Source organism: Echiichthys vipera, assembly GCF_963691815.1.
Source record: "Echiichthys vipera genome assembly, chromosome: 1".
Lineage (NCBI taxonomy): Eukaryota > Metazoa > Chordata > Actinopteri > Perciformes > Trachinidae > Echiichthys > Echiichthys vipera.
This window is the reverse complement of record NC_139826.1, coordinates 15843878-15867493: the sequence shown is the minus strand read 5'-3', so window position 1 is coordinate 15867493 and position 23616 is coordinate 15843878. Positions and strand designations below refer to the sequence as shown.

Here is a 23616-nt window from a genome sequence, read left to right as displayed (position 1 = left end):
AAAATTAGACAACAAAGTGGTAATACTTGATATATTTTGAAATACTGTCATTTTTTATTGTTCTGAATTTGATAGAATATCTACCGTAGCTATACCAATGCTGTACTAGCACTTTTTTTTTTAAATAACCAAGGCACTTCAACAAATACCTTTATTTTGTGAAAAAAAACAGTGAGAAAACTAAAAAACAAAACAAAACTAGAGAACCACTGTGTCAGAAGAGAAGATTGGAAAAATGTTTTCTTAGGGCTATATGATTAAAAAATGAATAGGAAGTGTAGAGGCCCTTGCTTTGAATGACTTCAGCACATCTGCACCCACAGGACATCACTAGTTGCTCACACTGCTCTGGTTTGATCTTGGTCCATTCTTCTTGCAGTCTCTTCCACAGTTCAGTAACTGTAGTGGGTTTATTAGCCACGATTTATCCAGAGATTTTCTATGGGGTTTAGATCTGGCCCTTCCATTGTTTCATTAATCTTAGCTTCAAGGAACTACTTAACCCATTTTGCAGTGTGACAGGAGCCATTTTCGTGCATGAAAATTGCAGGCTTATTGGAAGACAATTGCAGTGAAGGCATGTTGCAGAAAGAGGGTCACATAAACATTTGCATTCATCCTGCCATGTAGCTGTACAACAACTCCAGCTGCAGAAAACATCCCCCAAATCATGACACTTCCTGACACAAATTTAACTGACTTTAGTCTTTACCCAGTCCTACGCCGAACATAATGTTTCCCATCAGACCAAAATAAAATGAATGTACTCTCCTCACTGAAGTGCACTCTAGACCAGTTCTCCTCTGTCAATACAACATGCTCCTCAGCAAAGGCAAGTCTCTTCTTTTCATTCTTTCTGCTGATGAGAGGTTTGGTCACTGCAGAGTGGACAGTGTTGAACCGATTCCCCATTGAGTCTTTGTATAATCCTCTCCTCCATCCTTCTTGTGCACTTGTTTTACATGGACGACCAGCCTTTTTGGGGAATTAAATAATTATGTGTCATAAAGTTTTAATACTCTTGAAATCAGAGACTTAGAACGCCCAACCTCTCTTGCAATGCCTGAGAGGGTCATCCCTTTGGCCTTCATCTTGACAACCTGCTGTTACAGGGTTTTAGTCACCTTGGCCTGACTTCTTGCAAAGTAACCAGTGTATGTACATTAAAATATCCATGGACTTGTTATTGGATGTTGTCAGTGTTGTCAGTGGACTTTGACCTTCTCATAGTGAGTTTTTACTTCATCAGAGTGGATTGTAACATTTTGGTCACCTAAAATGTCTTGTTCAGCGTTGGTGGTTGCATCTTGCAAACTAAGCAAGCTGGTAACTTAAGGGACAATGCAGATTTTCTTCTGGCTCTGTGTCACTACAATACATGTTAATTCACAGTGCCAGTGCTGCGGGCTCCCCTCTCAACTGCCAGCAAAAGTCCACTGGAGGATTTGTGGCCCCGTGCCTGTTACACGTTTTACAGTTATTGATATCCTATCATCTCTATAGTTGTTTGGATGTGAGTTTGTGTAACAGCACAGTGTGGTAGGGTACCATGAAAATCCAGAAGGAAGCTGAAAATGAATCACTTGTGGCATGTTTGATAGAAATGAACATTGATTATTGATCACAAGTTACATATACAGTATATACCTAGCTAATTAGCATCATCAACTATAAGCATGCTAATGGTGAAAACATACAGAGAGCCCTGAGCATGTTGGCTAGCGTTGCCTGGTATAGACAGGACAGTGAAGTTACATTTTAGCTCAAGATTTATTGTTTCTGATGTTGACATGTTGTTGATGATGTCTAACTTCATCAGGGGATATGAGTTCTGCATGTGAGCAAGTACTGTTGCTACACAGTAAACCAGTGCAGTTGTAAAAAAGTTCCAGTCGGTTACAGCAGATTCATGGCTGACATTTCAATGCATGGAGGGACATGCTCTTTGATTTATAACAACCTAATACATTAATGCATATTGAGCACAGCTGCAGATGTGACTTGTAGGTTGAATAGGTATTTGGGTAACATGTCATGGTGTGTATATGGCAATATGTATTTCTGGTACTGTACATTGCCAATAGCTGTCTCCAAATGATTAGTACATTCTACATACTCACACTGCACACTACATAGCATGTATGTATACGCGTGTATATATTTTGGTAGCCTTCATAATGCAGAGACTGTCCTCATCAGGTTACTAACAGCAATTGTTGTTTGAAAGCTTAGGACAACCTCTGTCCATGTTTTCCTGACAAGTGACCTTTTAAGGTAGTGGAAGTAATAACCGTCCTCTCTGTGTGTGAAGTTGTTATACCTCAACAAAAAGGCCTTGGAAGGAGTTTGGGGTAAAATGTTACCTATCCAGATTTAACATCTCATTTCCTGAGATTCATTATGAAATTGAACCCTATTTATTAAGCTTTGGAAACATTTTTAAACTATTTTTACTAGTATCCAGGTTGGCATTCAATGCGTTTACATTCAGTAATTACCTCTCTATATAGTAGTCTGAATCTTTTGTGGGAGTCAGCCATTGGCAATTCAATTCACCTTGAAACGCACAAGGGATTCACAGGAAACACTGCATGCCTGAAATCCAATATAATTTTATATCAGCCTTTTAATCAACTGTTTACACTCCCTTTTCTGCATCAGCTCTGTATAAGGTGTATTATAAACTTTCATTCTTTTTTCATTTTTTAACTTAGGGAGTGGTTACAGTAATATTTAACCAGGCATGTCTTGGCAAATTAACCAGGGCAGAAGTGTTAAGGATGATAGCATTAACCATATTGTTCAACTAAGTATTCACAGCTGCCTAAACTTTTCCAAACATAACCATTGGTGGAGCAGCCCAAAAGGCATTATGAGATATTGATAAGAATGGTCATATTGGGTTTTTTTAGGGCACTGAAAAAGGCATGACCTATTTAATGTGTACAGTAGGAGGACTTTGTTGCACAAAACTTTTTTGTATTTTGAATTTGTATTTCACGACTTGAAAATTTTTATATTTTCTTATAGTCAGAGTTTTCTAGTAGTTAATACCTTTAAGCTACAGGAACTGCAGCACTTCAGTACAATTTAGCAATTGTATTGACAAGAATCTGGCGATATGATATTTATCATGATACAGAGGTTACAATTCAATTTATTGATACTGTAAGGAAGGCATTATATTGGAGTTTTTTAAATCTTATTTTAGGAAAAAATGCTTTGTGGCAAGAACACACCACCATATTCCACCATCCTCGAGGGCCTAGCATGTTGCCCAGCCACCGTGGCTAGCTTCCATATAGAAGGTGTTATCAGTTGCTGAGGTAACTCATTCTGTATATCGTAAGGGGCATAAAATTTCGCGATACACAGCATAAAGAGTTGACCAATCACAGCAGAGAAAACCAACTGACCAATCAGAACACACTGGGCTTTTTGGGTGGGGGCAGGTGTGTTCTGGGGGCAGAAGCTCAGACAGAGCCTGCCACACATAGGTGCTGCAGAAATGGATAATATGATAAATCTAATGTGTTTTTTAAAGATGAAAACATGTAAACCTATTGTAATTGGCCTGAAAAATACAAATATGACCCTGAAAACTAGCAGGCCTCTAATAGGGCCTCTTTCATGTCAACAACTGAAAACAACTGATAAACACTTTTGTTGTATGACAGAGTTGTCAAGTTTTACACATCTGATCCTCTGGAAATAGACTGTATATTCATTACATATCCTTTATTCTTTACAACCAACAGAGATGATAGATCTAGCTGCAGAATCTTGTAGAGAAAACCATAAAAACATGTGTCCTCCGATAAAAAAAAAAAAAGTAAGCCTTCAGGGTAGTGTTTTTTGCACCTTCGTTATTCCAGATTTTTGGGAGGGTGTAAATCCATTTACACCCCTGGAGTTGTGAAATAACACACATAGCTGCCGCATGGAAACTGTCATTTAGCAATTTTGTCCCCAGCCCGACAAGACAGACAGTCATAGGAGCCATCACAGGAATTTGAAAAGAATGATTATTAATTACAAAAAGAGAGCAGGTGATAGCTTTTGCATAGTAACACTAGACATGGATAATTTCTCACACAACCATAAAGGGAACTCTCCATCTTGTTGGCTGAAGGGAGTGGATACTGCGAAATGTTTTGCTGAGTGTGGGGTTTGCAATTTCATCCTCACTTATGATAAAGGCATTGATGGCTGTGCACGGCTGTATATGAGTGATAATGTGACAATGTGAGAGGGAGGCAAATCAACTCTGATGTTGTTGAGAAATTTTATTGTAAGGTGTATTTTTCATAGATATTAATATGTTCCTCATAGATACCAAAGTGGAATAAAGCTGACAATGAGATCCTTAAAAGCTGCTTGCGTTAAATGTGGAAAATAATTGGATGAGCATGAACATTATTTTCCTGACAATCAGTCTTTCACCTGCTCTTTGGCTGTCTCCCTCTGCCCCTACATCCATCCTTCATCTTCTTTATGTTCCTCATTTGACTAATGTATGTATGTATGTATGATGGATGCCCATTTGTTTTAAGTGGACTAACATAATGATATAAATACATACATAACATACTGTTACTATTTTGTGCACCCCTACCTACATTTTAATGTGCTAAAGGCACAATTTTTGCCAGTAATTGCACTATATAAGATCTCAATGAAGCCTGAAAGGTGAACTTTACAAGACTTTGCAACCAACTCAATCTTTTTCAGTGTGCCAAGAATCTAGGAGAATGTATGTGCTAAACACAAAAATGTGAAAACCCTATCTAGAGCCAGTGTTTGGTTTGAATTACGTTGGTACTACCATGTTAAATCAATTGATGCCCTATTTGACTACCAAGTGTGAGCTTCTCTGTCATCTCCTCTGCGTGTTTGACGGCAAGCGGGGCTCAGATCATACACACACACACACACACACACACACACACACACACACACACACAAACACACACACACACACACACACACACACACACACACACACACACACACACACACACACACACACACACACATGTTAGGGCAATGGTGAGCCACTTCCCCTTTGACACACACACAACAGCATTTTCTATGCCTTAGAGAGGACTGACTGGAGGTTGTAGGGACAGGTTTCGGAGGAGCGAGGGGTTTTATTTTGTGCAGTGTGTAAAACATTCAAAATAAATAACAGAATGTTCTCAGTAAATAAATAGGTTTCAACTTATTTATTAATTACTATTTATTTAACTTGAATTACATTTTTCTTATTACAGAGAGACTAAAGTACCCAAAGAAAAGTTAAAAAGTTTACATCTATAGAAAGAATAATGTGAGGTTATAGTAACAAATCAACTACTGTAAAAATCTATATACATTTCTTGCACACTACATTATTATATGTCACCTGCACACAAATTGCATAGCCATGTAACTTGGTATGTAACTTTTTTTTCTTTTTCTTGGGGTGGCATGCTGCTTATCTGCGTACTGGTTTGACCTAGTGTAGACAAACTGGCAGTGTGAAGTGTCAGGGTGAGGGATTTACTGCTGGATTGAGCTGAGCTGGTTCCTGTAGTGTTGTATTCTCCCCTGCTGGAGAGATTCTGCCCTTTTTCCCATTGTGGGTCAACTACGTTTAACCTTCAACCCACCACACACACACACACACGCACATACACACACACACACACACACACACACACACACAAAGTGTGCTCTGACAAACTGTAATCACTGCAGACCTTCACTAGCCTTCTCAAGAAAGACACCATGTTGCTAATGGAAACTGTACTGATTCATTAAAATGGGTCAGTGTGGCCTGGCTGCACTCACATGCACACCTTTTTTTGACCTGACAGTACTCAGGCCTAATCCGAGCGCTATCTCAGGGAAGCAGACAGACTGAGGAGCCCCGTAGCGTGGCACTACCATCTCTCTCTGGTCATTACCGGCGCTAGGCCTCTCAACACGGATAGAAGCAATGAAGGAGAACCTCAATAAATGATCAGTGTGCTCTGCCAGCACCAACGCATGCTGCATCTGCTTCCTCCCTGTTGCTGAAATACAGAGTTCTCATCTTGCTCCCTCACTGATTGTACAACCCATAACCTCTCCAGCATAATAGTATAAACTTTCCAAATTTGCTATACAGCAGGTGGATGAGTCTGCCCAGTCTAATGACCTAAATTTGGCTAAGGAAGTGGTTGATTTTCCAGACCTCAAGGACTGCAGAAGCCCACCTCTTCTGAAGTCCCAAAGGGATAAATGAGACCCATTATGCGGTGAAGTTGGTAATGATGTTTTTGATTAGTGAGTTGTCAGCAGGTATTGGCCGTACACTCATCACAGCGTTCTTTAGCACTTTAAGGCCTCCATAAAGATGAGTGTTTTTGAGAAAAGATGAAAAAGCAGGGGGCATGTGCCTAATGAAGTCTCCGGCTTATAGCCCCTCTCGTGACAGGATAATTACACCAAATGCTTCCAAGAAACACTTCAAAAGACACTTCATCCCTGTGCCAACACCATGCAACACATCTCACCAATCAAGATACCCTGACCTAAATCAGGTCCCCCTGGCTTGTCTGTAATGTCTCCCGCCCACAGACCCACTGGACCTCTGCATATCATTAGAATCACAACCACACTCAGTATAATTGAGGAGTACAATTAGCATAGAGGAATTTGTCTTGTGACATTGCTAAAGAAATATACTGACAAATGGGATTTTAAGCCCAGCTATAAAACATTGAAGCTATATCAAAGTTATAGTCCCCACAAAAATCTTTTTTATTTTTACAAGAATGGACAATGAAGAACTCACTTCCTGTAAGTTTGAATTGTGGCAGTAATTAAGTTTGTCTTAGAGTACAGAAGCTAAGGTCAGTTTGAAATCACAGGTGTCACAATGGATATCAGTCAAGTTTTCATGCAGAAAAAAAAACGCTAAAAATAACTATTAAAATGTCTGAAATGACTGCTTTAGCATAATTAATTACGCCGTTCTCCAAATACAAATAAATTATGCAGACCACCCTCACCATAAAAGCAAGCAGCTTATAACAACCCATATTTAAAGTCGTTGTTTGGCGTCAACCTCTAGTGGCTGTGGTAAGGTAAAGTAGAGCCCCAAAGTCCAGATCAGGGTGTTGGTTCGGTAAGAAAAAAAACCAAAAGACTTTCACCAAGGAGACAGCTATTGATGAGACTGTCAACAATTACTTTTTTTTTTATTTTCCTGAACTTAACCAAGTATTATTGTTGCCTACGCTTAAGTAGTTCTGATTCAAAACGTTAACCATGTTATTTAAAACTGCAACGTTAAACAGAGCGGACACGTGTCACTGGCTATCCACCTAGTCTGTCGTTTAGGTATGAAGTTACTGATATATGTGCACATCTTGCTGTCTGTCTCAATCCTAATTCATGCCCTTGCTGAGATTACAAGCAGGCATGTGCATTGGTCTGTACATGCCAGTCAGAGCATCCGCCTCCTGCTTCACAAATCTGTCTGAGCTTTCATGCAATGTGGTCCAAGCTTTCAAACAGCAGAACTGTACAGATATTGCACTGTTCTGCATGTTGTTGAAATACTGCTGGGTAATACTAAGTACGTAATGAGAAATTCAAAATGCTCCCAAAGTGCTGTTTCATCCTATAGCAAATAAGATGTCTGGATGAGATTGCACACGTTTACGAGTCACTGGACAATTTTTCCAAAGAATCCAGTAAATATTTCCTTTCAGAGTAAGTCGAGGATGATAAATTAGCTTCTGGGGGATAAGATACTGTAAACCATATTACCACAATGAGAATGGCTTGGACGGTACCCTATTCACGTCTTGAGGGGAATTATACTGAGGGGAAGTAAGCATGGGTAAGGAGTAAGAAGAAACTGCAGGAGCTAACTGCATTAAAACAATATTTGCGAACGTTTTACTTACAAAGCCAGCATGCAAAGCTATTTTGATAATTGCTGAATCTTCCTAACTGGCATAAACTGCTTCCAGCACTGGAAGTGCTGTACAGGGGCAGGTTGGAAATCTATTGTGACATGTTGAGAAAGAAAAAACACTTACATGTGTTTGAATAGCTCACTGAACACTTTTTAGATTTCCCCTTGAAAAAAGCACAGCTATGCTAGACATTGGACGGTGCATAATTATCTAACAAGCACTGCAAACTTCTCTCAGTCTACACTGAAAATGACTCCTAGAAGAACGGGTGGCATGGGAAAAGATGGAGAGAGGCCACTTGAACACAGTTTAATGAAGCGATCCACAGAAAAATCACTCATACAGCATGCATTTCAAATTAACCCACTGAGGGTGTTATGTCTCATTTATTTTGGTAACTCTCACCTGATGTATTTTTTACAAAAACTAAAAAGTACAGACTGCATCGTTACGGATGCCATATTACAGACTTGTTTTTTATTTGCTGATGAATACTGGAATATGTAAGGGGGCATTGACTTGGAAAACATGATATTATGATCATTAGAAACATGTTAAATATGCACTTTTATATTACTTACATATATAAGACTTGCAAAGGGTGGCAGCCCTCATCTGTTTACAAGACAGCTAACAAAACTCTTTTTATACAGAAAGTCATCAATGCACATCAAAACAAGCTATTCCCTATCAGTGCTGGAAAGATTACTTTGTAAATGTACTTTAATTGGTTAAAATTAAAAGTTACCCTCTTGAAAATGTAATAGTAGAGTAACTATTTCAATTATGTTGTCAAAGAAATGTAACAAATTACATTTGATTACTTCTTGATTACTTCTATAAACTTACTTCCTACTGTCTTCTTCTTCCGAAAAAATAAACTGAATATTTTGCATATTTGGGTGCACTCCTTTCATTTAAGCTCAGTGTGAGGGCGTTTTGCTTTTATTTACAGTCACGCTAATTTCTCTCCTTTTCTCCCCTACTTAGGTGGTCTGTCTGGAGATGCATTGATTTAAACCAAGTTAGAGTGGAGGAGCGATTTGTAACACAAATTCTACGCGAACAGTGGTCTGTGCTATAACTCAATGACCACAGTAACACCCGTAGGATATAGCCTTGTGCTACATGTGTGAGACAGAGCTGTAATTTAATTACACATTATCTAGTGTTGTAACTGATTACAATTATGTTTATTTTGTAATTAAATTACCTAACGCCGTTGCATGTAACTCGTTGCTCCTCAACACTGTTCCCCATAAACATCTGTTTAAAGATCAACAAAGGGATTAAAACGTTGTAAATATTCCCCTCCTCATCAGAGGAAATTTTACACTCACATTTTCACATTTGCTTCTTTTGCCGGTATTTTTCAAGACCATGTTCAATGTTAGTAGTGGAAAACGTTAATGGCATTAACAGAAGTCAAGCGCCCACTTGGGGGGGGAAAGAAACAGGAACCTCACTTGTGATAAATAAATCATGATACCAGGTGGAGCTGAATATTAGATAGGAGGATTCTTGTAATGAAAGTGGACAGTATGAAAGCTATTTCCCAAATCACCACTCTGAGTAAGAAGAAACTCTTCTGAGATTTTTTATATTACTGACCATCACTCTGTGTAAGATTACTCTTACCTTGTCTTTTCCATCACTGTACCTTTCTGTCACAGTCAAGGCTCCAAGTGGCCTCTTTCACTCTGACCCTCAATTACCCGGCCCAATCATCTCAGACAGGTGTTGAGGTACAGTAATAAACCCTCATCTGATGCTGCCGAGGCAGCCTCTCTTTAAAGCACCTCTGAGAGCTCTGAAATGACTGAACTCAGTGTTGATCAGGTGCAGTGACCACAGTTGACTTGCGGCTGCTGGCTGATAGTGTGCAGTGAAAAAATGTAACAATACCACTTATTGCTCTGTATGGACTGTATAAACAAGATCAGATGTGCTCAGTATTGGATAAGCAGACCTTTTTCTATAGTGGATAGACCAGTGAAAGAAAACAATGTCTTTATTGCTATAATTTGTGTGTGTATCACTCACACACAGTATCATAAAAAGTTATTTTTATCATCATAGGTTTTAGTAGCTTCCACTAGACACCATTTACAGTAAAGAAAGAAAGTTAAGTTGTCAGTGGAGGCATTGAGAGAAAATTAAAGACTTAAGATAAACTCAAATCCCAAGCACTTATATCCACACTTATACTATACATTACTGCTTAACTGTGTTGCAAATGGAGTCTTTGCAGTCACAAGATGTACCATCACTGCATCATGAACTTTGTAGAGTGGTAGTGCCATAAAATCCATTGGGAACACACAGCTTAACTCAAGAGGTTTATCACAGATTCAAGCTGCATAGCCAGAATTTTAAGGAAACAAAACAAAGAAGAAGTTAAGAAAAAACTTTACTAGATGTACTATTAACTAGTATTAAACCAACAGAACCTACATTTCAGGCATTGTTAGAAGCTGTATGTCAGTCAGTCAGTCAGTCAGTGGATCAGTCAGTTTATTCATGTAATGTGTGTTTTCCACCCACACAGGTGTTTTCAATTACTCTGGCTGATTAAACTCATGTGCACAGGATCATTAAGTGTTGCTGCAGTAAACATGAGCTGGTTATTGCATAGGAAATGAGCTTTGGATTAATTCTGTTTACTTGTGCAATGTTTGGTTAATTGTATACTCTTAAATGGCCTGTTACTTCATAGTTGCACAATGGGCCCTACCATAGAAGAATCTCAAAAGGGTACTTGGTATCTTCTTGACTGATATACATGTATGGTGTACACAGGTGCTCCTCTGTAAAATGTTTCAATGTAAAGTAACATAATCACTTCTGCCCTTTATTTTTGACTTTTGTAGATTTTCATTATGCATTTTCTATTTTATACCCATTGTGCACATTGCTAATAAGTGGTTCCTGATGTGTTAATTCATGCTTTGTGCAAAAACAATCTGTTCGTCCAATTCACTCCATAGCTTCTTCATCACACATTCTTTGACTGGAAGAAAAAGCAGAGACAAGTGTTCATTGGTGCTGCATAGAGCTTATGCTGCATTGTGACCTAGAAAGATTCGGCAGAACCCTTCGAGCTAAGACACTTATCAAGCTAAATTAGCCTACATACCGCAGGCAGGGGTCAGGCAAACCAGCTGTGGAGCTTGCGCAGATTCCTGTTAATACTCTCGAATACATTTTAAAATGGTAAAGTAAGCAGGGTCCCTTTTCACTGAAACAACAGCAACCACAAATGTTATTCTCCCTACCCTCACACTTCTTCTTTACCTGTCTTTGAATGAACATAGCATTAAAGCATTTACTTTCAGACTGTTTTAAATACAAATTTAAATGTATTTAAAAATGCTTTCTTCTCTTTGCAGTAACTGTTAAATCAACCAAATAGCCTGTATTGGTGCCATGGTAAGCTTGTGAAATACATTTGGCAGATAATTATTTTACTCATTGATTAAGTCCCTCCCTCAAAATTTCCACCTCTTCTGAGAAACGCCTTACATCAACAAATCCATGAGTAGAAAGTCGGCAAATCACACAGCAAACACACTGACTAATTCAAGGATTAGAGGACTCATACAGCCCAATTCCCTACGGCAAGTCTGCCAGTACAGAAGCACGGTCCAGGTACTCATGAGCTGTACGATGCCACAACTGGCAGATCTGCAGAAAAGCTCATTGACAGATGCCATACATGTAGACATTTACAGCAAGATATAAATGCAAGTAGTGTGACTTAAAGGCATACAATATCTCAAAGAAAAATAATTCAGGAGCTACATTAAATGCAACAGTCAGGATAATAGCAAAACCTAGCCATCCACAGTTTGTTTCTTAAATTTGCAGCTGGTTATGTAAGTCAGTGTTCTTTGTTTTTGGTTCCAGGATTCAGTGAGCAAATTTACGTAAGATTCAAATCATCATCTTGAGATATTTGCACAGGCTCATCAGGCCCATCAGTTGCCATGTTGGCAATGGAGATCACCTGAGCTTTCAGGGAGCATATTATCAGTGTGTTTGTATTTTCAGTCTGAGACTCAAAATTCCTCTTTTAAAGTTGGACAGAGAATGAATACCAATTTTAACTCTACACACAGAGATAAGACGTTGCTACAACAGTTTGTGTTGTTGCTACAACAGTACTCAATTGTAGTCATAAGAGCCAGAAAGAAGCAAAAAATGCAAATAATTACAGAGGCATTAAAAAAAGGATCATGTTCAACAAATCTCTCTCTGCTATTCAGCTGCAATTAAGTTGTGTTTCTGGGGGGGGAAATAAATTAAACCATTGGGCTTAACTGCTGAATAGTTTGGGGAAATGTTTAATTTACAAGCTGCATGAATGCCAAATGTTTTCTCTTTTACAATAGATTGTTGTTGAGAACAGAACATGCTGATTGAAGGTGCTAAATGTCAAGTATATAGGCGAACCAGGGCAATTTCAGCTAAAATGCATTCTATTCATCAGAAACTCATCGCTGTGGCTACTGATGACTGAAGCATTGAGGTTAATTTTGAGTGAACATTGAATAAAATGCTTTTAATGAATACATTTGCATGCAGTAGGTGAAATATCAAGTTTCTCTTGTTTGCAATAGCACTGGAATACACATATATAAATGTAAAAGAATCAAAAGTACTGGGTTAAGTGCCATAACGCTTCATGTCTGTGTAGGTTTATCTTATTTATCCTGGTAGCTGCAGTACAACATCAAGGAACAATGAATCAGCCACTGGACTCAGGATGTACTGATTTCACCTCTCATCTAAGAGGCTTCTTCAGTTCTTCTTTCACTCAGAGCTTAAGAAGCCTCTTACAAGAGTTGTGACACGTCTTCACTGCTACAACCTCATTTCAGTGGATATTTAATTTTGTCTTGATGTAGCATAAAGCTACTTAACAGCACCTGTCCACAGGAGGCTGTGGCAGAAATTAAATCTATTTTTAAACTATGAACAAACAATTAAGATTTATGGATGAAAAAAGGTGTAATGGCAAGCTGTAAAGGTAAACACAGATCTATTAGTATCTGTGAATAAATCTTGGCTTTTGTTAAACCTGCCTGTGGGGGGTACATCAGTGGGATGCAAAGCATCTGGAAGTTATCTTTTAAACAAATTCAGTTTCACGTTTCCATTCAGTGTTACTCACAAAAAACAATTACTGGATATCATTGAGGTCTAACAAATGTGTCACATGCATTTCCTTCCTCACAAAACATTTGCAAAACCATTTTATGATCAATCCTCCATGTTCACCACCTTGCAGTCTTCTTCTATCCTGCCTGTAACCACCACCTGTTAGTTGGAGGAATAGTATGACACCATTGTTAGGCCTGTGTACTGTGATGACCTATCCTAACTTTAACCATTCTAAGTAAATGCCTAACCTCAACCAACTCACAATAGTTTCCCAAATATTGGGTTACCATCTACATGCAACCCTTTAAGCAACTTGCGTAGTAGCAGTAGCAGCAGCTTGCTGGAGAATTGCATTGCAATGTTCTCTCAGAAATATGCACTACAAAAAAATACACATGACCTTTTTCCTGTATTTACTTGCTCATCCTTACTTACTTGCTCCTGCCCCAGACACATCTGACCAAGTTGCAAAATGAACATACTCACACCTTTTGTAGTTATACATTTCTGCTTGTTGGCTTGGATTTTTCTCCATGTGAAAAGAAACTAGACGTAGAGGTAAACACTCCAAGTTTAAAAACTCATCAACTGATGAAAATGCCCATCAAGAATGTTTTCACTTTGCCAAACGCTAATGTGAATCTCAAAGGATAATAAAAGCCTGCACACAATGTCATGGCAATCCATCCAGTAGTTCTTCAGATACTTCAGTCTGGACCAAAGTGGTTTACTTCCTGACCAACACACCCCCATTATCATCTATAGAGCCAAGCTACCAAAAATAAAATACAGAGAAATATCTCTATCTGAATGAAATGTTTTTCTGGCATGAAATGTATTTCTCTACAATATCTCATCAGTTCTCTCTTTCATGCTTTCTCTTTTCCTTGGCAGGTGGTGGGTCAGATCGATAAACTAACATCCGACTTTGACTTTGACCTGGAGCCAGATGACTGGACGGTTGCCACAGCCAGCAGCACGTCCAGCAGTGAGCGGGGTTTGGGAGAGGCCTTCAGGCTGGACTTCCTCAATGCAGATGTGCTTTCTGATAGCTGGGAGTTCTGCAGCTACCTGGAGGCTGCTGGTGCTGCCGCGCGCATACCTAGCGAGCAACCAGGAGATCTGCGACCAGAGCTGGGTCGCGGGACAAACCCCACCCAGACGCAGACCCCCACCCCTCCCCCCTCCACTGCCTCAGTCTACTCCCAGATGAACGGTGGGCTCCCCATCCCCAATGGGCCCCGCATTATTACTCCAGATTCGTCCAGCGAGGAGGCTAGCAGCTCCTCGCACAGCCACAAGACTTCTCGTACCTCTGGCACAAGAGAAAGAGTTCGCTTCAGTGACAAAATTCTGTACCACGCATTGTGCTGTGATGATGATGAGGAGGAGGAGCAAGAGGAATTACAGGAGGACAAGAGTGGCTGTGCTACACCAGATAGCGATAGTGAACCCAATCTCCTGTCAAGCTCAGTCACCCCTAAACGTTCTTCCTCTGAGCATTCACTCCTCCATAACTGTCTGGACCCTTCCTATGTCTCCTCGCCAATGAAGGGGACGACGGGAGCTCACACACTACCCAGAAAAGGTCTCTTAAACCCCGGCTGCCGCAAAAAACTGTTACGAAACAGCAGCACACAAACTGTCTCTGACAAGAGCACCCAAACTGTACTGCCCTATATTCCAACCAAACAGAAAACAAAGGACCACTGAGAAAGCCCTAAGTTTATCATAAAGCTCATGAAGAGGACTGTGCATTATTTAATATTAAATACATAGCTCATAGATTAATACACAAATTAATTAATTACTAAATAAATAAATGATATATGGGAAATCACTTGACTACCTAAAGTTATTCTGAGGCTCAGGGAAAACACGATGAAATTAAGCAAAGCAGGTCATTAAGATAAAAGTTACTGGTGGACCAAAAGGTTAGTGCCTGTTCTAATGTTAACCAATACACTGAATGGATTCCCTGTGTAATCATTTGAAATAATGACAGACATTATAAAAGCAATCATTTCTACAAGAACATTTTGAGTGTTCAAAATTGGAAGTGAAGTATGATGAGGTCCTTCCCCCTACTCACACAATAGTAGTCACAGAAGAGAAAAGAAAAGAAAAGGCTTGTTCCTATAATGTGGATACAAAACGCTGCACATTCATTCTGTACTCCGAATCTGTATAAACATTGTCTTTTTCATGTTCCAGTTATTTCAAATGTCAAGCGGATTGTTGCTTTCAGCGGGATAATGTATCTAGATGCACATGTCAAACCTCTTTCTCTCTTTGATGTCAACAAACAAGTTTGAGAGAAGAGCCAGAAAACAACACTACTTATCTGCCCTTGATTTTATAAACCATCTCAATGTGATCTATTCTTGGTCTGCTGCAGAGACATAAGAGTGGCAGGCAGAAAAACATATATAAAGTAACTTGAGAATGTTCACAAAAGTTTTTTCTCCTTATCGGTGCCTGGCGCTGATGGCATTAGACCTGGGAACGGAGCTTAATAGCAGTCCACATAAAAGTGCTAAAGGTTTTGTCACTCCATCCAGCTGCCCAGTGGGGAATTGAACTCAGCATAGCAGCAATTTATTCACAGTACTAACGCCAATAGCCATTCCTGATCAATATGTTAGAGGGAGGTTGCTGAGAGAGGTCTCTCTGCTGAGCATGCATTCCACTCTCCTGGGATCTGTGAACAAAAACTCACAGTCAGATCTATTTACTTACACTGAGAGGAAGAAAAATTAGAACTGTTGCCCTAAAGAACTGACATTTCAAAAAATGTGTCCAGGAGTGAGAGCTGATGGTGGAGAGAGGGCTTTTTTTCAAGGAATAATCTACCCTGGGAAACGGCTTTGTGAGCCTACTCCCCTGGTTTCCACATTCTTACTTTCCTAATGTAGTGCTTTCAAGTTTGAAAAGAAACAAGTACAGTGTCATAGTTTAAAGAGGTAACCCCTTGCTGACCTTTGCGCTTCTCATCACCTAATGTGGATTTAACCTTCCGCAGAAGGCAGAGATGCAGAAATGCAGATACTCGTAGAATATTCATTTACAAACATGACTAATACATTTAATGCTTCCATGTGTTGAAGGGGAGACTTGAATACACTGTTTCTTCGGTGATTCTTTTTCCTTTTAGTGAAACCAACAATTCAGCTTTTTTTTAACATGTAGATGAGAGGTTTAGTCTGCAGAAATGTTCTCAAATGATCTACAACAAAGCAATATATTGAAATAAACAACCATAACTCAGGACTAAGTATACATTAAAATACTGTAGGAGATTAAGCCTAATTTTATTATGGCTAAAATATATAAGTCGCTGAATTAATTATGAATTAACTCGACTCGTTAAAATTTAGGATTTATTTTACCTCGAAGTAAGGGCACCACACCAAAATAAGACAGGATGTTTATTAAACTTTGGTGAAGGTTTAGTACCTGTTAGTAATTTAAAGTAATTGATTGTTAAATGTTATCAGTCTCGTCTTGAACTTGTTAATTTGTACCACAGCCTTTATCAGTGACCAACACTTTCTGTACAGAACGGAAGACTCTCACAACAACGTAAGGTTATAAACATTTATTTGACTACCTAACAAGGAGAATATAGGATAGTGCAACACTGAATATACAAGTGAAAAGGGTTAAATGTGGATATGAAAAAGTTTAAGACCAGAGTGATTCAGACCTACGGGCTGGTTTATAATATCACTGGCGGACTGAAGCTGGTTCTAATTAGCCGGCCAACAGAACTTGGATCAGAATTTAACTGTCACCAACGTTTAGCCAAGAGTTGCATTAAAAGGCCAACCTTACTTTGCCGTTGATATTACAGTCGCCCTGGCGTCTTACAGTACCGATGCAGGTTCCGTGGGTCCCCGTCCCGGTGTTTGGCGGACCTCGGCTCGGTTTGTAGACTGGGTCAGCTGCGCGGTTGGATTGGCGGGTCTCGGCTGTTCCTGTCCTGGCTCGTCTTTGGTTCTTCAGGTGGCTGGCCTCTGGAGGTGGTTTGTGGGTTGACAAAAAGGTTCTGATCGGTTCTGTGGGGCTGGAGTCGCGAGTTCGATGCAATTTGCCGGCCGGACAAAATGGCAAAGACAGCACGAGGGGGTTTAACTATACTTATAAAAGCTAAAAAACGTGTTGTAGAAAACTTAAAAAGGTCACGCGATTAAAAATAGATTAATAAACGAAAGTACTTTAGTAAGAAACAAAATATAAAGTACGTCTCTTGCTAACTTTGGGTTAACAAAGGAACGAACAGCAGGAGGGGTGGTCAGAGGTTGAAAAGGTAGAGATGCAGGAGAGGAGGTGCAGAGAGCGAGGGGTGTGAAGAGAGAGAGGTCAAGAGAAAGAGGTGAAGAGCGAGAGCAGAGACAGCAGTCTCTTCCTTTTCTACTCAGAAAAGGAGGAGACTCGGTTTAACCCATCCCTTTGGCTCCGAGCGAATCAACTGCTTTTTACGCCGGAATTCTAATTCTAAGATTAAACTATCTTTGGTTGATTTTCCATTATTAAGCTTTCTGATATCAAATTTAACCAAAATCTTTAGGCAGACAGTTTTAACAGATACAGATACTACACATCATGACATTCTCCTAGATATAGTGACGGGCCTATTATTAAAACACAAAATAGATTTTGCACTTCTGAAACCACATAAACATAATCACAACAAGATACAAATAATGCATATACTGTTACACACTTGCAAGAATGTCTTTGAACAGCCAGTTGCGATGAAACATCAAACTTTAACTGTTTTCCAAACTTCTACACAAAGTTCTGTTGTGTAGATTTTATTACTGAAAGTCCCTCTGTCTCCCAACAGAGACTGTCCTCCGGTTCAAATTGTGGTCAGATTTGACGTTGATTTAGGTTAAAAGGGGTCCTTCTTTTGGAGTTCTGTTTTTTTTATTACCCTAGGAGGGTTTCAGGTTGTAAACCACACCTTATCTCCTATCGAAACAAGTATACAAATGTCTTATCTATGGCTCCCTCCTGTGACGCTGAGCAGACAACCAGACACAAAAACTCCTTAAACAGCACTTCCTCATGAGGTCCTACAATACCATGCTACCACGAACCACATAATATTTCCCTGCAATGCAAATAGGAGTAGAGGTTTAAACATTTTAGCAGATTGCACTAATGGCAATAATTGACAAAATGTGGCTTAAAGTAGGTTTAGTTACTATTCCACCAATTGGAAGTGAGTTTCGGATGGCATCCCGGGTACCAGTGTTGGTATTTCAGAGATTCTCTGCTTCCATCATGGCTTGGGACTACTACTACTTACTACTTGGTACTCTTGAGAAGCACATTCATAACAGCCACCTTTTTGTTTTTGTTTATGTGTTCGTGTATAACCGTTATTGCATTGTGCACTACTTAGGGGAATTACAGCTGTGCTGTTTCGGCAGCATCGAGCCTCAAGAGCCCGATATAAGGCAAGCAGAGTGGGCACTTTTGTACCAGGCAGCTTGGTAGAAGCCACACAAGCGTCAATTGGCCTGAAGCTGATGTGCTTTACATGCATATACCAGAAGTAATTTGGTGATTTTTTCCCCCCTGCTTTTGTATAGTTTCCTTTTGTCTTGCTCTGCCTCAGTTAATCCCAAGTACCTGTGAAGAAAGAGGCAGTGAAGAGAGATCAATGGCTCACTCCCCAAAGCATTGGCTGCCATTTCCCTGCTAGATTGGGGACCAGCAGGTCATCACAGCCATTAGCATAAACAAACAAAGCTATGCCGCCACGCAGTCAAAGCATCCATTACAGGAAAACAAACTAAGCCCTTAGTGTGATGCCTATACACCCGCCAGACACTACAATGTGAGGGGGATTTTTTTTTTTTTATTCCTTTTCCAATCTAAAGATTGCGTCAAGTCATATCTGCAATGAAATCACCTCTTCAAATATAGATCTGTTTGGCACTGCAGCTGAATACATTATCATTGGGGACAGATTTGAGATATTTGGTCAAAACATTAGCAACGTCTCTTTTGCCAACAGGCTCATTATTCATCTCTAATAGGGCAGAGCTTTGTCCTCAGTTCTCTGTAGGACAAGGATGGGAGGCACCCAAAGGTTATGAAAACCTGAGCACACTGATGCCAAATAATTTGCCTACCAGGAATATCATTTTCTGATGCCACTGAATACAAAGCGGTTGTTGTGTGTTTGTGAATGTGTGGATATGTGAGTGTCTCTTGTGTGTATGTTCATTGCCTTTGTGCCTGCACATTGTGTTAGGAGATAAGCAATGTTTTCTGAATTGCACCTCATGTTTAATTTCATATTTCACTGTCATAGCAATTAATGGAGATCAATACAAATAGATGCCTCACAACCATCATTTAGTCAATCATCATTTAGTCAATCATTTAGCCAGACTTGTCCATAACACAAGATTAAACAAAATCTCTTTTAGAAGGCTGTAAAGTGAGTCATACCATCTGTGTTTTGACATCAGCGGTGGGCATGTATTGGTTCACATTCCTGATCAATCGTCTAATCACTGCCAGTGGGACACCTTCTGTTTTGCAACTGACAAATAGTTTAGAGCAAAACTACAGACATATGCCCACAACCTCTTTCATACACACACTTTATATACAATTACCACACTTCACTCTCACTGCCCTTTGTCAGTGTGCAGAAAAAAACAGATGACATATCTCTGTTTTCTCTGCTGATTGGTAAAAGTCCATGAAGCAGAGAGCTCAATGCAACCTCACTGATTACTATGGATTGGCTAAGGCGGGGATTTCCTAAGGTTGATTTGTCTCATCTTTGTGCCATTTATAGCCTGTCGCTACTAGAACAAACAATTTCTATTCCATATCCCTCCTCCTCCTCCGACCTGCAACCTCCTTTCATCCTGCGCACCTTTCCATTTATGATATCGCTGGTCGGACACTGCACATATTCTACTGAGCTCACAAACAGATGGCTCACAAATGCTAATTTTATTCTCTCAGTTTTGGTAAAACAAGTGGAACATTTTCTGTCACTGAGGAAAAAATGTACGGTACCCAGATTATAGCTTGAAGAGCTCACTGCTCCTGATGAGACAAGGTCAGCACCAGCGGAACAATGTGTTGAACTACAGGTGCACTGGATGGTTGGCATGCCATTACTCCAGGTAAAGTTTATGCACACACAGACACCGGTCATAATCAGCCACAGAATCTATACTGCATTTGAGCCCCAGCACCTGAGGGTTGGCCGGACATGGCCACATCAACCATCAGTCAACATCTGATTGGGCCGGAGGAGTGATTAATGAAGAGCCATGCAACAGATAAGATTAGACCTTCACAGGTGATGAAGGACAGGGCCTGTGGCTGTGAGTGGGGGACTGGGTGGTTCCTGGGACAAAACACTGCCTTCAGATGACTTGGCACACAGTAAATACAGTTAATGAGAATCCTGTCACTTTCACATACACCGTGGCATTGTGAGTGAACAGTGTGTCAAGCAAAACAAAGAAAGCTAATGGGAGGCATAATTATTCTATGATGGTTCTAAGAGAAGGTGACCATAGAGCCTTCATCAAACAGAGTTCTCAAATCATTTGTAGTGTTTGTACTGGACCTAGGCTGGGGAAACCTGTATTATTACAGATGCGATAAAGGACTTTTAAAGTACAGAAGCTTGAAGTTTTACTACTTTCCTGTGTCTGTCCAAATTGTATTACACTGATTTTAATGTGGCAAACTCTGTTTTCACCACCTATGAAAGGTAAAACTAATTGTAAAAATGTATTGGCTAAACTGACCCAGAGACAACCGAGTACAATGTTGTTAAATAGTAAATACGAAGCATATAAATCCTGAAACGTAAACATCATGTTGAAAAGGACATGAAGCAACAGATAGAAAAAAGTGTGTGATGCAGTCCACTTGAGAAAAGTTTGATCAGCACAACCAGGCTGAGGAAGTTACCATTTTTCATCACATTACCTGACTGATAATTGGAATATCTCCCCAATGGGAACCTAAAATTGTGGTGGCATGGCCGAGCGAAGCAGAGAAGAGCGTAATCATCGCCGAAGCAATTTATCAGCGCAAGTGAAAAAGAGAGACAGAGAGAGAAATGATTGCAGCGGAAATTCCACGAGTCCTCCAATTGAACCACCACAGAAATGTAACCTTGTTGCATACCACATTAAATTGCACACAAATGATGTGTGTAATGACATGCTCAGCTGAGCAAGGAATACATCAAGGGACAATTGAATACGTCCAAAAAATACACAATTACACGAAACATCACTGACACAGGCTGCAGGAATGGGTGAGGCATGTTTGATGAACACATCACCAGTTACTAATGAGTTGTGAAAGGAAAGAGTCAATTGGAGAAAGCCACTGTTAAATAAAATTAATTTGTATGTGAGAGGTGGGCTGTGGTATATAAATACAGCATTTTGTGTGTACATCTAATTCTGACAATACTGGTAGAACTCAAAGAAAAGCCAGCAGCAGTTTCCAGACAGCTCTGGCTTGGCAGCCTGTCAGCATGTCCATGGCATTTTACAGGTAAAGGCCAAGAAGGCAGGGGATTGCTGACAGGTTAGTAAGACCAACAAATAAGACTTAAATAATAAGACAGGTGCAATGTACAAAGCATGTCCCCAAGTGCCCCTTATTTCACCTTACAAAGGGCTTTCCCCATTGTTCATATTTACTACTTTCTCCACACCCTATTCTCTCTCACACACACATGCACACACTCCTCTATTCATTCTTTCCCACACACTTGTCTCTGGCTGTAATGAGCCCACCACTCGAGCCCAGGAAGGTGTGACTGAGGTCCTCATCAAATACACAGCAATTCGTAAGGTGCCAAGGACAGGTAAGAGTCATTATTCTGAGGCTTCACTACGAAACAGAAGGAAGGAGAATAAGTTGGAGTTTGATTATGGTACAGTACTGGATGATTGTTTTCGCAGTGGATTGGTTCCTGTCTTTGGATATTCTGGCAAAAATCAGACTGGACTCTAATTGCAATCATCAGTATTGTACTTTGCTCCAATTAGTAGCTTTCTTTTATTAGTGATCCAACAGCTTCCTCCCTATTCTAACTGTAAAGTGGGTCACCAGACAGATAGAGAAGCCTAAATGTTGTGTTAAACCGCTGTGCATTTCCAATACATTATATGGATCATTCTTGAATGACTCAGGTTGTATGCTGACAAGGTAGCTCAGAGGTACGTCAAAAGATTTATAGCAGTGGGATTTCATTAAGTCAGGTGCTTGAAAGAAACAGAGGGAATAAACACAAATGATGTATTAAAACTACAATGATATCCTTTAAGTCTGATCTATAATTAGGCACAGAGGGCTAAAAAGAGAAGATATTTGAACAGGCTCAGGCACTGATCCACATATCACACTTTACAGTCACAGCTGACAACAGATCTTGACTACTCTTAGCATGTCAGACGAAGTTGTAATGACTGTTGTATTTACTGAACAAAAGATAACTTTTAGAAGATTACAAAGATGAATGATGAAAAACAAATCACATCTGTAAAACAATTACGTCTATAGCACAAACCAAAACCAGCAGTAGCATGATGCGCTACAAATTAATATACACAAAAGAAAATCAATGTACTATAATAATAATGTCATAAGAACAAATGTAACGTTACAGATACTGTCCTGTAGCCAAATGCGTGATAGACAATTTAAAAAACAAATCATAACCATAAAATGTAATTGTCGTTTAATAGCATACATTTTGTACATAGGCTATTAATTTCCTAAAATATCCTCTCCTGCGCTGATAATGACATACCATCTGATCAATATTAGTCATATGTATACACATATTCAAGATTGGTGGCCTGTGACTAAATTATTGGTGTGAGCTTTGGCACAGTGCCTAAAAGTTTTTGCCTGCTGCCTTAATGTATGAACGTAAAAACAATGAGGAAAGCATCTGGATGAGTCTAAACATAGGATGTGAGAGAGAGAGAGGGAGGTGACTGTGGCGGTGAATATGAAGTTAGCAGTAACATTATAGCTTTGACTGTCCCAGTGCAATGTTTGTACAGTTTATGTACAAACAATGCACAACTCCTCAGGATTAAGGACCCAAGTCAAGCTCTTGCTTGCCAACGTTACCTGCTGAAACATTAGCTCAGCACAGGCTCACTGTTCTACTTTAGCACGGCGGCATGATAATTATGTCTCTACATGGTTTGCGTGCTTACAATTCTCTGAAAATTCCGACAGCGTTGGAGATTCAATTGTTTAAAGATTGTTTGTTAAATTGTTTGGGCCTTTAATTTTTTTTGGCTCCACAGCTAACGGGGAAAAACGAAACTGAAACTTATCAGAGATCCTTTACTATTTTGTTTGAGAAGATGATTCACTCCTACGAATAACAACAAAAACAGAATCAAACAAACTGAAATTCTTTCTTTATTTTGTTGTGCTTGAAAACCAAAAAGTGATTTTTGATTAACTT

At 39.6% G+C, this 23616-nt stretch overlaps 1 protein-coding gene across 1 annotated transcript in view; it reads left to right on the top strand.

Moving 5' to 3' along the window:
* The window catches only part of insyn1 (inhibitory synaptic factor 1), a gene marked incomplete at both ends in the record, with an annotated part of 47973 nt that extends 33145 nt beyond the window's left edge, over positions 1-14828 (top strand). The window contains one exon of the mRNA XM_083936499.1: positions 14010-14828. Within this exon, the coding sequence (XP_083792625.1) occupies positions 14010-14828 (819 nt within the window). The remainder of the gene's footprint in view (positions 1-14009) is intronic.
* Positions 14829-23616: the final 8788 nt, after the last annotated feature.